The sequence below is a fragment of the Lytechinus pictus genome, chromosome 12, assembly GCF_037042905.1.
Source record: "Lytechinus pictus isolate F3 Inbred chromosome 12, Lp3.0, whole genome shotgun sequence".
Lineage (NCBI taxonomy): Eukaryota > Metazoa > Echinodermata > Echinoidea > Temnopleuroida > Toxopneustidae > Lytechinus > Lytechinus pictus.
The window spans coordinates 9,032,163-9,050,493 of NC_087256.1; the positions used below are offsets into that span (position 1 = coordinate 9,032,163).

General features: G+C 36.8%; 1 protein-coding gene across 1 annotated transcript; it reads left to right on the forward strand.

Moving 5' to 3' along the window:
* Positions 1 to 3,984: 3,984 nt before the first annotated feature.
* Positions 3,985 to 17,187, forward strand: LOC129273473 (rab9 effector protein with kelch motifs-like). Its single transcript, XM_064107648.1, has 8 exons — positions 3,985 to 4,117; positions 7,022 to 7,245; positions 8,297 to 8,449; positions 8,878 to 9,036; positions 9,704 to 9,853; positions 11,850 to 11,999; positions 12,614 to 12,859; positions 14,836 to 17,187. Exons 2-8 carry the CDS (start codon positions 7,035 to 7,037, stop codon positions 14,988 to 14,990), a joined length of 1,224 nt encoding a protein of 407 aa, XP_063963718.1. The 5' UTR covers positions 3,985 to 4,117; positions 7,022 to 7,034; the 3' UTR covers positions 14,991 to 17,187.
* Positions 17,188 to 18,331: the final 1,144 nt, after the last annotated feature.

Below are 18,331 nucleotides of genomic sequence, written 5' to 3' on the forward strand. Positions count from 1 at the left end.
TTAGATATACTTGCTAACTTAATATACAATTGTCCATCAAATTGAATAGCTCAAGGAAGGATGAAGTTTATCAAATTTGAACACAATTGGTACTTGCCGAAATTTTCATAATTTTCAATTTCTTGATAAAAAACCCATTTGATTTGGTCAAGTCCATCCCAACAAAAACTTGATTCGAATAAAAAGAGAAAAATCCAACAAGCATGCATTTGGGCATGCATAACACTGAAAATTTCATCAAAATCGGATGTGAAATAAGAAGTTATGACATTTTAAAGTTTCACTTCATTTCACAAAACAGTTACATGCCGCACATCTCGGTTGGTATGCAAATGAGGGAACTGATGACATCACTCACTCACTATTTCTATTATATTCTATTATATGAAATATTTTGATTTTCTCGTCATTGTCATGTGAAATGAAGTTTCGTTCCTCCCCCAGCTGAACACGTGGAATTCCATTATTTGAACATTTTGTGGTTCAGGCATGCAAGGAGGTCCTAATTGTCAATTTCGTAAAAAAATGAAATATTATATAATTCAAACAATAAAAAACAAAAGAAATAGTGAGTGAGTGACATCATCAACTCTCTCATTTGGATGTAACTGACTCGTTCATATAACTATTTTGTGAAAAATAAGCGAAACTTTTAAATGTCATAACTTTCTTATTTTACATCCGATTTTGATAAAATTTTCAGCATTGTGCTTGTCTGATTTTTCTCTATTGATTCTAATCATTTTTTTTCTGAGGTGGACTTGACCTTTAATTTCCATTTTATTTTCATTCATTTTGCAAAAAAAATTAGTCTAATTAGACCAAATGGTAAATGGACTAAATGGCTATTGGCCAACTGGTCATTAGACGGAATGACATTAAAGTAGACCATGTGGTGAGAGGACGAACTGATGGTAGGTGAAATAGACAGTTTGCAAATGGACGAATTAGCATTAGTCGAATTGGAAATATCCCGTATAGGAACTCAGTACCCAATTATGGAGTAACAAACTCATCAATACATTTAATTGAAACAACTTAGCTCCATGCATGTATGTATTGCATTACACTGACTGCCCCTTATCATGGAGGTCAGGAGATAATTTCATGGAAGCAACAGGGTCCTGGTTTTCATAGTCTAGTCTTATAAACTGTAATACTTATTCCACGGATGAAATCATTGGGTAAGAGAAAAAACATTTCAATAGAACAAAATGTGAATATCAAATTATCATGGTGGTATATGTCTATTCTGTAGAACATCGGTCACATCTGTGTATTTTCATCGTCCTTGGGGGTAAATTTGTATTTGAGTGGAGGCAAAAGTTTGGTACTAGAGACTAGTCATACCTGTAGGCCACTGGTCTGGTTTCCCCTGACCCTCCACAGCCCATTGACCACGATGGGGGTGGGGGCCAGGATCTGTTGATGCTGCCTGAGCCAGAGATGTTTACCAGCTGTTGCCTCCTTGTGACTGGTCTAGTCTACTTATTCAAACTTTGATACTTGGTTCATGGGTGGAATCATTTGGCGAGAGAGGAAGGCGCTGAATAGATATTTTTTAAGTGCATGAACACGGAGCCTTATGTTTACAGTGTAAAAAAACAACACAACTTTGCATTTTTCACCCTGTTTGAGGTGAAGTTGTTTTGGGTAAAAATGTGTCTTGTTTGGTGTGTGAGACTAGGGCACCTGACCCCCTACCGTGTAACTTGTTTGATTGATGCCTAGCTTTTCTGGTACAGCAAAGTTTTGTACTGGACCTTGTTGGGGAGGGAAGATGAGTGGATTGGCGCTGATTAGAGATTGGGAGACATGTGCCCTCTATGTTAGCTTTGGGAAAAAGCACTTCCAAACAACAAGGCAAACAACAAGGTCCAATCTGGACTAGCTAGTAGGGTGTCTGAAGCCACACTGAAAAGTGTCAGCATAAAACAGGCTGATTTAGGGGAAAATATGGCACATTTTTTCGGGGAAGTTCAGGCTACTAGAAAAATGTGATCTGAATTGATTATTAACTTGTGTTTGGCATGTATGGAAAGAGAAAATTCAGGGGCTTCTTTTGACAGTAAGGACAAGTTTATGTGATCATTTTAAATAAGGATTTAGAGATAAATTGCAAACCCTTATTTTTGTGTGTGTTGAGATTGCCATTTCTCCATGCGTTTTCTATGGGAAAATGAAATTTCTGTTTTGCACAATTTTTTTCACTTTGTCGCAATTTTTCATTGTGATCTGGTTTCCAAATCTTTATAAAAATCATATCATCAGATAGAGCATAAAAAATCCTATTGGACTCTTTATGGACAAGTTTTTGGCATTAATAATAAATTTATAACAGCTCTCAGAAGCTAAAAATTTGGATTTGTGTGTGTCCATTTCTTAACTACACAGTCTATGGCAGAGAAATGCTGAAAATTGACCTAATTTCATTCTTCTTTTTTGCAGCCAATAATTGGATTTTTTTCAAAAATGTTACATTTCTGTCAGTCTGAAGGTCATTTCTCTTCAAATTCACAAAGAAAATGTGATATTTTCTTGAAATAAGAAAAATAATTTTTTTCTCCAGACACCCTACTGCTAGTACGGACTGAGTCAGGACGGGTACCTAAAGATTCGATGCCCTGTAGCTGTGTAGCATCATTTTTTTTATTTCAGCGAAAAAAAAAGCAATAGAAAGTGAAGAACATTACCATCAGACCATATCTCTAGAAAATCTTTACAAGAAATTTCGAAATGACGGAAAAATAGACGCAGATTTGTGAAAAAAAAATCTCGTAATGGGTGGGACAACTCGGCCCGCGGTCCGAGCTGTCCCGTGGTCCGAGTTGACCCGACCCCGGTAATACAAGCACTCACTATACTATCAATCAAGTTTTGGAGCAACATTGTTTTCTCAAAAACTCTCCTTCTGCTTCGTGTGGCCCTATGCCTTGCCTAGACCAAAAGCTTCGGTCTCTGTTATGTTGGTTGTTCGGCTGAACTCCGTTGGCTTCACTCACCAAATACAGAGACCGAAGTTCTAGCGCGATCTGTACAGGGGACTCAATGGCCATATGTTTATGTACTTAAGATCGGATAAAACGGGGAAGTGAATTTGCACGACAGCTGAGGTAAGTCACTGTTTTTGTTCCTTTTAACTTGATTTTTCTCTGTTTTTTGGCAATTAATGCCAAGAGGGAATATTAATTTGCATTTTGGTCACATTAATTTTCAAAAATTTTATTCATTAAAGACAAAAATTGAAGAGCCCCGACAGGGGGATTTTGCATTGCAAGTCCCCTAATGGTGGCTGCACGCTAGCGAGCCGTCTGTGTACGAGGAGAAAAAAAAAAAAAAAAATGTTAAAAAACTCCTCGAAACAGACGGCTGCCAGCTGTCTATGCCTTGCCGTGCCAGGCGTCATGGGAAGTAAGCCTATGTAGAGTAGATGACTTTTACTCCCTAGGCTAGACGCCTCCAGGCTAAGTGCAGTGCCGAGTCTCTCCTTTTTTTTTTGGCTTTACCTCCAACACGGCAACAGTCCAAATACCTTCTTCACATCAATTTCTGCACGTGGGACTACACCAATCAAAACTCAAATTTCACAAAAACATCGATTATTTGTGTATATCGATCTAAAAAGGGGTGAATTTAGGGTAGTTATAATGTAAAATATAATTTCTCACCATCTAAAGACGATGTAGCACTCTCCAGTTCAAAACAAGAAATAAATTTGACTTAATTCATCACTTTTTTGACGAGGTTACGCCACACACATCACATGGCACGCAGAAATGTTTCAGGCTTTCCTTCATAAGTTGGTTTTAGTTATCAACATTTTTATTGTAAAAAATAAGTTTTAACATTAAACTAAAGTAAAAAAAAGACTAAATTGAATTTTTTTATATTTAAAAATAAATGACATTCTTTTATTTAACGAGCGTAGTTTTGAATCCTAACTACTTAGTCTTAGACGTTGATCCTTAATCTGGCCTAGCCTGCGCGTAGGCAACAAAAAACAAAATTATTGACTGATGATGTTGTTGAGCTTACTGAGGAAAACACGGCACTAGATCTATCTCTTCTTGAAATATACATTTGAAAGAGGTCTAAGAACTTAGATTCAATTTGAATAGTAAGTCTATAATTCTTTTTCTTATATTTTATGGAATTAGAGTTTTGAAACAATCATGAATTGAAAAAAACCTCTTAGCTTCTGACGGTAATAATGTGAAGTCTAGTCCCGTACGTTTATTTTTGTGTACTCAGGGGCCGATTGCACGAAAGGGTCTTTCCAAGGACCGTCTTTCGTGTCGCCCATCTTTTATGATACGCCATGTGAAACGCATTTCAAATAAATTATCTGCAAATATATTTTATTTGTCCGTTAAAATAAACAAAATATTTGTTTATAAAATGATGTGATATCTCATGAAATTGTATAAAATTTGATTTAAAAGCAAGCTTACAAATTTTATTTGTTTATCATAAATTTCAGAAACACCCCGCTTATAGCGCATCATAAAAGATGGGCGACACGAAAGACGGTCCTTGGAAAGACCCTTTCGTGCAATCGGCCCCTGATTTCCTCCAGCAGTCCTGGGGCCGCGCCGATTGCACGAAATGGTCTTTCCAAGGACCGTCTTTCGTGTCGCAGGGACTCGATTTTAAGGCGCGCGAGAGCGATCGCGCGCTACATGCGCGCCTTAATCCATTTTTGGTAGCGCGATTAATAGCGCGCCTCGCGATAGCTAACCTGCGCGAAAATGCCTAAAGTCGCCCTCGAAATCACCCAAAATCATGCTTTCGGGGGCGACATAAAATCTGAATGTCGCCCCCGAAATTATTGCCGAGTGATAACAACTCAACGGCCCACTAGTGCCATATGCTCGAGCTTCGCTTGCCATTTAAAAACCATCCAAAATCCACACTCAAAATCACGAATAAGCCTTAAAAGTAGCGAGTAGCGCAGTTTCAAATTCCGAAGTTGCGTTATTTTTTCTGTACCACGTATTTCCATACACATGGTACCAGGTATGGAAAAAAAAATCAACGCAACGGTCGGGAAAGAGTTGCATGTATAGGGGTCCATTATGACTACCACCGTGTGCCATTTCGAATGCACATGTTTCCCCTACAGATATCACAATTCTGTGATAAAATAATTCGAATTACACAGGAAATAAATCCCAGAGTCTAGTAACCTAGCATTGGTGAGTTGTCATTCGGCTTTGCTTTTCAAAACGGCTTATTAACTTCCAAAATAAGTTATCTAATTTATCAATTATAACTAAAAAATCATTTGTTTTCTTTTTCTAGGGGATGAGGTATTATATCAGACAATAAATCATCAAACAAAGCTCCATCTTTTTTACAAGGACAGCGGCAGGCTCACGCATTGGCGCTTTTACTAGCTAGCCAGTTGGAGCTCTGTCTCTCTGCCAGAGCTCTGGGGGACAATTCGCTCAGTAAAGGCCTCAATGATGGTGATTTTCTGTTTCAGACAGAGTTTACATTTCAGGAATATTATTCAAAACTGCCAATAAAGTTTGATGATTTCTTCATTGTCATGTATATTTAAGTTCTTAATGAATACATTCTCACCAAATTTAGACTCCCCCATAGAGAAATTAAATTTTCATGGAGATCTGCGTTTTCAAAGAACTTCAGGAAAAGTTAGGGTATGTAAGTGGGCCTTTATTACATGTACATGGCTGACTAGGGTATTGTACATGAATAAATGGAGTAGAAATTAGATATTGAATTAATTTATATCCAAGTCCAACTCACAGTCACACACACACGCACACACCCACATCCAAGATTCTAAAGATGATAAATAACTTTAAAAATCATACAATATTAAACAAAAAGTAATAATTCCTTAATAAGTGAACAGGTATTCCTCAAAATACAAAAAAGTAGCATTTAAAAAGAGCCCCCGAAATTTGACAAAAAAATTAAAATGGAGCCCCCGAAAAAAAAAAAAAAATTGTCAGTGACTTAACTTTTAGCCAAAGTCAAAACCTAACTAAATCAGGTTTTACAACACACAATCTAATTACAATACATTGTAAAACAATTAAAATACTTCCTTTGGATGTTGATTGTAATTTTATAGTACATACATTTCCTCCATCCATTTTGTTAATTGGGCAAAAAGCTCCCCTTGTATGTTGAAGAAGAGCTTTTTGAAGTGCTCCTCTGCCGCTCTCCTTAAAAGTTCTAGGAGAGCTTTTTATTGCTCCCCTTATAATTATAAAACCGAGTCCCTGGTGTCGCCCATCTTTTATGATGCGCTATAAGCGGGGTGTTTCTTAAATTTATGATAAACAAATAATATTCGTTAGCTTGCCTTTAAATTTAATAAAATTAAATATCAAATTTTATAATAATAAATTACTAAACAAATATTTTGTTTATTTAACGGACGAATAAAATATGTTTGCAGATAATTTATTTGAAATGCGTTTCATGTAGCACATCATAATAAAAAAATGGGCGATACGAAGATAGACGGTCCTTGCAAAGATCCTTTCGTGCAATCGGACCCTGGGCCTGACTGGAGTGGAGAACTGAAAACGTGTGCGCACACATTCCAACACGCGATCAATTTGGTTAAAACGTAAACTTAACTTAGTTCTGCAGATTTTCTCAGGGGTACATTAGTCATTAATTGTTAGCCAGGTCAAGATGGCATCAAATTCTGCAAAGAAGAGAAAGGTGGATGCTGAAAATCGTGTTTTCCATGAGGAATGGACAGACAAGTATGCATTAAATTTGCCGCGATCGAGCACAAGGCCAATGCCAATGTGTTGGCCAATCTACTTTGACTACAAAAAATATTGATAGGCCTACTACGAAACATCATCTGTCTCTTAAATTCCAGGTATGTGTTAAAATTGACATAGGTACAATCTACATTCCTTTTAACAAAGTAGGCCTACTACAATTTTGTTGTCTATACTATTGACTCGCTGTATTTTGAAATCTTTTCTAATTTTGAACACATATTTTTTATTTTATTTGATTAAAACAGATAACTACTCAAGATGGAACTTCATCCAATCTTAGAGAGGGGTGAGTGGTTGTGCAAGCATAACTTGTGGTATGTGGTATCGGCTCGTGGGCAACATCCCAGCATGAGGGTCGGCCAGTGTTGCTGTCACATCCCTTCAACACAAGGTGGTATTGGGAAGCTTGCTGTGGTCGGAGGAGCTACTCCCAGTGGCCCATTTGATGAGACCCATCTTCTTGATTTTGGTAAGATTTGACTAAAAAATCTGAGGGGGATTTTGCAAGAAACTAACCAATTGCGAATGAATTCAAATTTTTTATTGATCCATAGATGGATCAATTGCACCGTAGTCAGGTTTTCTTTCCCTTTCCTCCATTAATTTCAAGCTCCAAGCTTAAGGTGGCACAGCCCCCCCCCCCCCATTTCTATTGTCAATATGTTTTAGTTCATATGTTTCATCAATTAAAAAAAATCAAGTATAATTCATATTTGAATAAGAATAATATGTATTTTAATCATTATGATGGAAAATGTTTGCATATTGTTATGTAATGTTGAAAAAGATTATACTTGTATACTTTTGTTATTGAAATGTAGAAAGAAAATAAAATCAACTCAAACCAATAGGCAAGTGATTCAAATTTATGCATTTTCCTTTTCCTAGAACTCAGTACTTATGATGTTTCTGTCACTTGTTAGTCATAAAGAAGTGACAGTCCAGTTTGCATACATTAGATGCTGCTGTCTGGATTGTCTGGTTTTCAATCGAAATATGTTAGTAAACATGTCTATTGTAATTTATGTAGCAAAGGCAGCCCAAAATCAATTGCAAATTTCCATATACAATTGAAAGAGTCATTGGTCCCATTTCTGGAAATCTTCAGAAACCTGTATCATGATTGAATGGCTTCTCAGCTAGAAATAGATTGCTTACTGTCTGTGCTATTGACATAAAAACCACACAAGACATAACCTTAGTCAAAGTAAAAACATGTTGTTTTTAAATTGAAAATCATGCTCTTAATTTTAAGAGTTGAGAATGACACCAAATAGAGCAGAGATAAAAGTTGCATCACTTAAATCATGCAGACGAGGGTATTAAATTGTTTGAAAATGGACTTATGAATTAAATATTGTTATACTTCAAAATCATATGTGGATGTTGGGACAGGTTTCCTGTATTAAACATTATAAACATAAAACCAAATGTACAAATCTTCTTGCAAAAGTATACCAAAATGTAATAGGGCCTGCAAATAACTTTCCTTTCATTTTTTTTTTCATCATGTGATTTAGATCAGTATGAATGGGATGAGCTAGAACTAACAGGTTTCACTGCTCGCTACGAGCATGCATCTTTTGTTGCCCCTAATGATCCTGGTAAGATCCTTGTCTTTGGAGGAGCACAGCTGGATAAGAACCTTAACTGTGTGCAGATTTTGGATTTAGGTATGGTATATTTGTACACCAGTTGGTGAAATATGGTATAATGATTAGGGCCTATGTATTATTTTCAATTTTAATTTGTCTTTTCCCTTGTTTGTCTAAAATAAAAATTTATTTAATGAATCTACCAAAGTCGAATCTCTTGGTACCCCCAAAATATGTGACTTGGGCAATATTTGAATTTTAATGATGTAAATAGTATGTGCTTTGCATAATTAAGCCCAAAATAATAATAACAATAACCTTATTATTATCATAATCATCATCATCATTATTATTATACTTTTTATGAAAGAAAATAACTTCCCATCCTTGCTCAGTAATACTTTTCCTTTTTTATGGTTAGAATAATACTTGTGATAAGTGCTATGTAAATGTTGTTGATTATTATCATTGTCATTTAATATCACCAATATTGATTCCTTTTGAAGCCTCCAAGTCATGGAGCTCTGTAACAACCAAAGGAACCACGCCCTCACCTCGGACCTGTAGAGGAAGTGCTGTTGATGGCAGCAAACTTTATATATTTGGCGGAGGTCAGCAAGGATCAGAGCCAGTATCTGACACAATGATGCATGTCTATGATGCAGGTTTGTATTCATATTCATTTTGGTCATGCTCTTTTTGACAGGGCCAAAATAAATTTGTAACTTATCTGAGATCTAACTGATGCCATTAGCTCTATTCATGCATTATGCACCATCTCCATTCCCTGGGGAGTTTTTTATGAACACGCCAGGGGAGTGTTCCTTGTATAAATTTTGTGTGCATCCTACTGGACTTTCATATTTTTCCTGGGTGTGGTGCAGCAAATGCAGATCAATGCCCCACCAAAGGAAAGTGTGTGAGATAAGAAGGGTCTACACCATATGTGTTCCATTCATAACAAGTTTGCTTTGAAAAAAGCATTTTATCATAATGGTTCATTATTACAGTATAATTGCATTTTCATCAATGTTTTGAGTTGTGTCTGGAACTGAAAAAGTTTTGTGCTTGAGCAATCTTAAATTTCCTGAAAATAATACCATTTCACAGTGCTGCAAAATATTCAACACAAATAGTATCTGCTTCTGTTAGACGTAAAACCCTTGTGAAAATATTCAGTTCTTACCTAAGCGTTCTCACCTTAGCGTTCTCATGAGTGATAAGTGAATGGACACAGTTCCCTTTGAGCTGTAAAGTACCATTGGAAAGAAGAAAGGGTGATGTGATTCTCAAGAGAAAATTTCTAATATTTTGCTTCTGTCTTTCAATCAGTGACGAGTGAATGGACGCAACCCCCATCGAGTGGTAAAATACCGTCAGCTAGGCATGGTCATGTGATGGCGGTGTGTAATGGCAAGATTTACCTCCATGGTGGTATGTCAGGTACTTCTCTCTTTGATGACGTGTACGAGTATAGTATAGGTGAGTGAAAACGCACTATTCTCTGTGATGACCTGTATGAGTATAGTATAGGTGAGTGAAAACGCACAATTCTCTTTGATGACCTGTATGAGTATAGTATAGGTGAGTGAAAAAGCACAATTCTCTTTGATGACCTGTATGAGTATAGTATAGGTGAGTGAAAACGCACTATTCTCTGTGATGACCTGTATGAGTATAGTATAGGTGAGTGAAAACGCACAATTCTCTTTGATGACCTGTATGAGTATAGTATAGGTGAGTGAAAACGCACTATTCTCTGTGATGACCTGTATGAGTATAGTATAGGTGAGTGAAAATGCACAATTCTCTTTGATGACCTGTATGAGTATAGTATAGGTGAGTGAAAACGCACTATTCTCTGTGATGACCTGTATGAGTATAGTATAGGTGAGTGAAAACGCACAATTCTCTTTGATGACCTGTATGAGTATAGTATAGGTGAGTGAAAACGCACTATTCTCTGTGATGACCTGTATGAGTATAGTATAGGTGAGTGAAAACGCACAATTCTCTTTGATGACCTGTATGAGTATAGTATAGGTGAGTGAAAACGCACTATTCTCTGTGATGACCTGTATGAGTATAGTATAGGTGAGTGAAAACGCACAATTCTCTTTGATGACCTGTATGAGTATAGTATAGGTGAGTGAAAACGCACAATTCTCTTTGATGACCTGTATGAGTATAGTATAGGTGAGTGAAAACGCACAATTCTCTTTGATGACCTGTATGAGTATAGTATAGGTGAGTGAAAACGCACTATTCTCTGTGATGACCTGTATGAGTATAGTATAGGTGAGTGAAATCGCACTATTCTCTGTGATGACCTGTATGAGTATAGTATAGGTGAGTGAAAACGCACAATTCTCTTTGATGACCTGTATGAGTATAGTATAGGTGAGTGAAAACGCACTATTCTCTGTGATGACCTGTATGAGTATAGTATAGGTGAGTGAAAACGCACAATTCTCTTTGATGACCTGTATGAGTATAGTATAGGTGAGTGAAAACGCACTATTCTCTGTGATGACCTGTATGAGTATAGTATAGGTGAGTGAAAACGCACTATTCTCTGTGATGACCTGTATGAGTATATCGTAGGTGAGTGAAAAAGCACAATTCTCTTTGATGACCTGTATGAGTATAGTATAGGTGAGTGAAAACGCACTATTCTCTGTGATGACCTGTATGAGTATATCGTAATTCTCTTAAGTGTCTCAAAATGCAATGGTTGGAGGAGAGATGGTCATAGAGGCTTTACAATTTTTCTGAAATTTAGATATGAATGGACTCTGAATTTTCAACTCCATACATGTACTCCTTCTTCTATAGAATTAAGAAACATGTCAAAACATAGAGTTTGAGCAGGTCTGTTTCAGGTCCTTTTCAGTTAAAAGAAACCACATTGGGTATGATTCAGTAATGATCAGGGGCCCGTTTCATAAAGAATTACAACATGGAAACCTTGATTCTGATTGGCTGCTGAGCCCCGTTACCATAATGGCAAAGTTACAACAGTTGTAACTTTTTATGAAACGGGCTACTGGTGTCTCTTTTGGTGGTGATAGATCTTTTCTATTATCTTTTGTGTGTTTTTTTATCATATTATTTAGTTGTTTATGTGTAAAGCTTTTAGAAATTCTAGAAATGTACATTAATAGTTATCAATCTATTAGTGTTCAGTCGAGATTTTGTTAAGGGCTGGTGAACTAGGCTCCAAAATAGAATGATGATGGCTTCAATTAGGAACAGGATCTGTCTTTGCCTAGGAATAGATTATTTCTAGATTGATGGCACTATATAAATATGTATTGTAATTTATTATCATCATTATTTGTTGAAAAATCAACAAAATCAACAAAGCAATTTATAATTATTTCAGGCTTTATTAGAGATAAACATTGTCTGAAAACAACATATATATAAACATTTATGATCTCAATTGAATTCTGGATATTCTTCATTCTCATTGTAGACACAGGTGTTTGGAAAATTGTGAAGAGTAAAGGAGATATCCCATCAGGCCGTGCTGCTCATGGATGCGTATCCCATGGCAACAAGATCCTTATTTTTGGTGGGATGACAACTGGAGGAGCTAGTGATGAAACTTATATGTTTGACACAAGTGAGTTTGATATTCAACTAATGATGTTTGTATGTGTGGGTTAAGTGGTTAATGGCTATCAGTGGTTTCTTAATCAGTTAACGAGAAGAACATAGTTTTTATTCTTCTATTAGTCTGATTCTTCTATTACTTGAATAATCCCAGTCTTTATTTATTTCAAGGGATCCTTGCATGAAGTTGTTTGTCAGTTATTTTTGCTGACAGTTATTCTGATTTAATTGAATCACTATTGGCATGTAATGATTGAGTTTAGTATACCAGTAATTCTAGAGGAGATAGAAAAGGATTAATCATGGAGGATCATGAATACTAATCATTGATGGTATTTCAAGAAAATGAATAAGATCTTATTTGCTGTTTTTACATAGTGCATATGATACCATATCCACTTGTCAGTTTTACAAGCAAAATGAGTTGATTTATTTTTGTACATCTTCAAAATGCATTTTGTTGTATATCACATTTACGAAAATTGTATATTGAATGACAATACATTTCATGTTTCATGATATTTCAGATAAAGTAAATTTCAGAATCAGAATTGTGTTGACACTGAAGAAAACGAATATCAGTTAGGAAAATCAGACTACGATACATTAACATCCCTTCTGCAGGAAAAAGCAGGTGGCTGAAGCTCAAACCAGACGGACCACCACCAGCCCCACGGCTGGACCATGCCATGTGTCTGGTGACCCTCCCTTGCCCAGCACAGATAACCCAATCCACAAGCAATAGACAGAACGGAGCAGAAGGTGCTGCAGCTTCGGGTAGTAGGGAGCCATCTGCTGGTGATCCATCTAGTGCTGCAGAGGAGTTCCTGACTTCTTGTGTGGAGACAGCAGTAGAGCAGATGTCAGGGGGTGTGTATAAATATGTTTCCTTTATCCTATTCTTTAGTTTTCTTTGTATGTTCAGAAAGTCTTATGACTTATCCTGTCTATATTTCAACCTCATCCCAACTGTACTTCCAAAGTTTTTAAATGGTGAGGGTTTGTGATTTGGACATCTTCTTCCTCAAATCTTGGCTGAAATAGGTTTCATTTGTGTGAAATTTTACACGCTAGCTATACAAACAGATGTAAAAGTATTTGCAGTTCTTAATCACAATTTTTGTCTCACCTGCATAGCAGAGTGAGACTATAGGCGCCGCTTTTCCGACGGCGGCGGCGACGGCGACGGCGGCGGCGGCGGCGGCGGCGTCAACACCAAATCTTAACCTGAGGTTAAGTTTTTGAAATGACAGCATAACTTAGAAAGTATATGGACCTAGTTCATGAAACTTGGCCATAAGGTTAATCAAGTATTACTGAACATCCTGCCTGAGTTTCATGTCACATGACCAAGGTCAAAGGTCATTTAGGGTCAATGAACTTAGACCATGTTGGGGGAATCAACATCAAAATCTTAACCTAAGGTTAAGTTTTTGAAATTTCATCATAACTTAGAAAATATATGGACCTAGTTCATGAAACTTATACATAAGGTTAATCAAGTATCACTGAACATCCTGCTTGAGTTTCACATCACATGACCAAGGTCAAAGGTCATTTAGGGTCAATGAACTTTGGCCGAATTGGGGGTATCTGTTGAATTACCATCATAACTTTGAAAGTTTATGAATCTGATTCATGAAACTTGGACATAATAGTAATCAAGTATTACTGAACATCCTGTGCAAGTTTCAGGTCACATGATCAAGGTCAAAGGTCATTTAGGGTCAATGAACTTTGGCCACGTTGGGGGTATTTGTTGAATTGCCATCATATCTCTATAAGTGTATTGGTCTAGTTCATAAAACGTGGAAATAAGAGTAACCAAGTATCACTGAACATCTTGTGCGAGTTATAGTAGTTTTCAAAATCAGCACTGCTGCTATATTGAATCGCGTGATGCAGGTGAGACGGCCAGAGGCATTCCACTTGTTAAGGGTTATTTGACCAAAATTGTTTTAGTAACATGCTAATAGATAATGCAAACAGATCTTTCTATTTCATTTTTATCATCCAGTCCATCATCAAAGTAAGAGTAGACTTACTAGGGAGGAGATGCAATTGACATTACATACAAATATCTGTGTAGTATCCGGGGGGGGGGGGAGGATCACTGCCATTGAAGAGTGTACAACATCTGCAAAAATTGTCTTGAAAAAAAAGTACTCTTAAGTCTCTAACCCAGGATTCAAAGGCAGGTCCTTGGGACATTCTAAACACAGATTTTTGCAGATGTCCCAGATTTGCACACTCTAAACAGATTTCATTTAATAATTCTTTTTCCTTTGACACTCTTTTCACGTTCCGTGCCTACCGGGAAAAACACAGTATATGCAGGAATCAGTTATGCAATTCAGTGCTCAGCAAAGTCCACAGTTTTATTGGATGAAAAGTTTTTCTGTGTGTACGGCCCGGTCTCGATCACTCTCATTCAGTGACTGAACTTGGGAGTGACGACAGGTTGCAACAGCTGCAAGCACTTAACATGCACTGTGTTTTGATATTTTCCTGTGTTTGGTACAATTAATATTGGGGGATTCGATCCCGGATTTGCTTTACTGCCGCACTCAGTGCAAATTACATACTCTATTTGCATTTTAGGCCATCGTGATTTAGGAGGCTTTTTTTTCTCTTGTTTTTGGCGTTTTTGACATCCTTTTTTTCTGTGTTTTCTTTGCCGCAGATGTTGTCTACTGTCCAATGGCAGTAACCTTCCCCAGGGGGAGTATCTCCAGCATAGCGTTATGCGCAATATTATGACATTCTTAGAACTATGATGAATCCATGGGTGACCATTAAAGCCAGTTTATGTCAAAGATACCCATAATTTTATATCTCCTTTCCAGAATCACCAAGAGAGGGCTCTAGAGGTGGAGCGGGAGCAGCATCAAGCGCAGTATCCGGTGAGGCTACGTTGTGCTGTTTGGTGCAAGGAGGAATGGATACTCAAGGGGAGATCTTTGATGACTGTCTCCTGTTAAGATTGGACAACCTCCTTTGAGAAGATACTGTCAAGAGCATTGCTGATATCCCTAGAACACCTTGATCTCCATTCCCAAGCATAGTACCACACTGCTGCAGTTTAGCCATGTCTCCTTTTGAAGAGGACTCTGGAAACTGTTGTCATCCTTGTCAAATTTGGCGAAATCAGCGTTGAAATCTTAACATGCTGCTGTTTCCATTTGGTTATGAAACATCCTATAGAGCTGCAATTTGTCTGACATGATAAGAGTTAAAGAGGAGCCCTCCTGCTGATGAAATGTTATGCATTTTGAGCCAGCTTCCAAGTGGTACTTGCAAAGTCTTCATCTTGTGGCAGTAGTGTATTCCATTATAGATGGTGACTAGGTTGGTGTTTCTGCTGCCAAACTTGTGAAAAATTTTGGAGCTGAGCTGTGACTTTCAATGTGTGGCGATGTATATTTATCAAACAAGAGTTATGAATTCCTCAGCTAGAACCTATCTTCCAAGCATGAAGCTGTATGCTTTATCTTTGCTTGAGTTGATGGACTCCTTTACCTTGAAGCCATTCCTTAATTGATACCTTCCGAAGACCTCATTAATAAGTCAATTTTGGTGAAATCAGCGTTGAAATCTTATCATGCTGCTGTTTCCATTTGGTTATGAAACATCCTATAGAGCTGCAATTTGTCTGGCATGATAAGAGTTAAAGAGGAGCTGTCCTGCTGATGAAATGTTACGCATTTTGAGCCAGATTCCAAGTGGTACTTGATCTTGGTTTTCATCTTGTGCCAGTAGTGTATACCATTAAAGATTGTGACTAGGTTGGTGTTTCTGCTGCCAAACTTGTGAAAAAATTTTGGAGCTAAGGTGTGACTTTCAATGTGTGGTGATGTTTATTTATCAAACAAGAGTTATGAATTCCTCAGCTAGAACCTATCTTCCAAGCATGAAGATGTATGTTTTATCTTTGCTTGAGTTGATGGACTCCTTTACCTTGAAGCCATTCCGTAATTGATACCTTCCGAAGACATCATTAATAAGGCACCTTAAGATTTGCGACGAAACTTGTGTGACTCTGTTATTTGGCAAACATATCATAGCTACTCCTTGTCTTGTGCATGCACATGTCTTTAATGATATATGTCTTTTATGTACCTGAAATGTTATTAGAATGCAATTTTCATATCAGCCCTTTGCTACAAGTTACCCTTGAGGAAATTGGTGTAGAAAATTCATTTTTTTTGTCTAGTGAAGTGTTATTTGGATGATAGGTCCTAGAGGAGTTATTACATCTCTTCATGACTTATGAATTTTACCCACAACTAGAACCTGTTCTTGTGATGAATGATGTACCCTAAATTTCCTCATTTATTTTGTAAATGTCCTATAACCTATTAAATTTTGACAAATGATAGACTTTGCATTCAGATGCTTGTTTTAACAACAAGAATGAGAACCTAACTTGGCACCCAAGTAGTGCATTACTTATGAACAGCTTGTGTCACCCTTGGATCATCAGTTGTGGAGTAATTGTGACATTCAAATATTGATATTGACATTGAAAAATCAATCAATAATGATAATCATTCAATTGTATTTAGGATGTATAATATGAAAGATACACTGAAATTGTACAGTTAAAATGGTGAGAAGTCTATTCTGGCAGCAAGAAGTTGTCATCTTTACAAAAGAGCCATTTCTTTTTTCTTAGTGTACTGTAACTGTTAGCCAAGAATTTGTTGTAGTGTTATCTATGAGGAAAATCCAGCCGAGCACATGCTTAATAATACTTTTGACCTTGTAACATCAAACATGGCTTCAAAGGGAACGGTTGTGATGTGACCCCAACTCTCTTTAAAGTTTACATGAACTGCCACTTCATTGAACACTATCTGATTTATATGGGGAAAAATTTGTCTGAGACATTAATGACTGTATTTTTACTTGGGGAGGGGGGGGGGGGGGTCAGCCTTCCCTTAGCCTAACATATTTTATCTATGATATTCTGTAAAATAGTGTTTTTATCCGTCCAAATTTGAATTTGAATTTACTCTTCTTGATGTGAGTATGCGAAATATTTATGTTTTAAAAATATTTATATGCCCTGGATGACTGTATATCTATGTTGATTTCAGCTGTAATAGCTTAGGCTTAGTTAAGTCAAACTCCTGATGGAATTTGTTAAGATGTTCAAGATGTTGTGAATATCATTTAAAAAAAACCCCAAAATATAATTAGAGACCTATTATTTATTATGATTAGATTATGAACAACGGCTGGTTAACAAGGTAGTTGTGTGTGTAACTGTATGCATGGGGGGGGGGGGGTGAAATGATCAGATAATGAATAGGCCTATACCTTTACAGTGTTCCCAGCCCATCAGGAAAATTATTTTACTTTTTTCCAGTCAGGGAAAAATCAGGGAATCTGATACAAAATACCTCAACTGAGGAAAATGCCTGTAATGAGGGATTAATCAGGGAAGTGAAAAGCACGGTAGTCATTCAGACTCTGTTATATTTCGTTGCATATCAAAACAACATCCATTGAATGACTGGTTATGGTGGGTTTTTTTTTTAGTGTAGCCTCTTTGACTGCAGTACAGTTTTTATATTGAAAATACATGTAATTCACTGCATCAACTAAGAAAACATGTGAAACTGGGAATGGATTTAAATAATTATCAGGGAATTTTTAAACTTCATTAGGAAAAATCAGGGAATTTTGTTTTCTTAAAAGGCTGGGAACCCTGCTTTAACAATAATTAACTTTTAGGAACTTGCATGAGAGAGTGAGGGAGAGAGAGGATGGGTGGGGGATGAGAATCAGATATATGTTTATATATATATTCACATTTTATGTAATTTGTTAAATCACATTAAAATATGAACACAAAGATGCAAGGAGGCAGCATTAACCTCATTGTATTGAGATAGAGAGATCCATGAAAAATATAAAATAAAAACCATTGAGGGAACATGGAACATTACTCAAAATGAGAAATCTTACTCCGAAGGAAGGCTAAAGGGGGATGACCTGATCAGCGTTGATAGCTCGAAAGGCTTGATTAATAATCCTTAGTTAATACCCAGTAGAGACACAGATGGGAGTAGGCCTACTTGATCATGTCTGTATTGAGAGTGTGTCCATACGAAGACAATTGAGGTGGATTGGGACAATTCTTTCTTTGTATAGGTCTCTCTCTTCTTCTGGAAACAGTACTGTATATAGATTTATATAATATTTTATCCTGGTATTAAACTACCTTGAACAAGAGGACCAAATTTTGTTAAACAATTGTGAGAAATCTATATTGACTGCTGCCACAAGCCCACTGGATATGTTAAGTTTATAAGGAAGTAGAAACGGGAAAGAAGG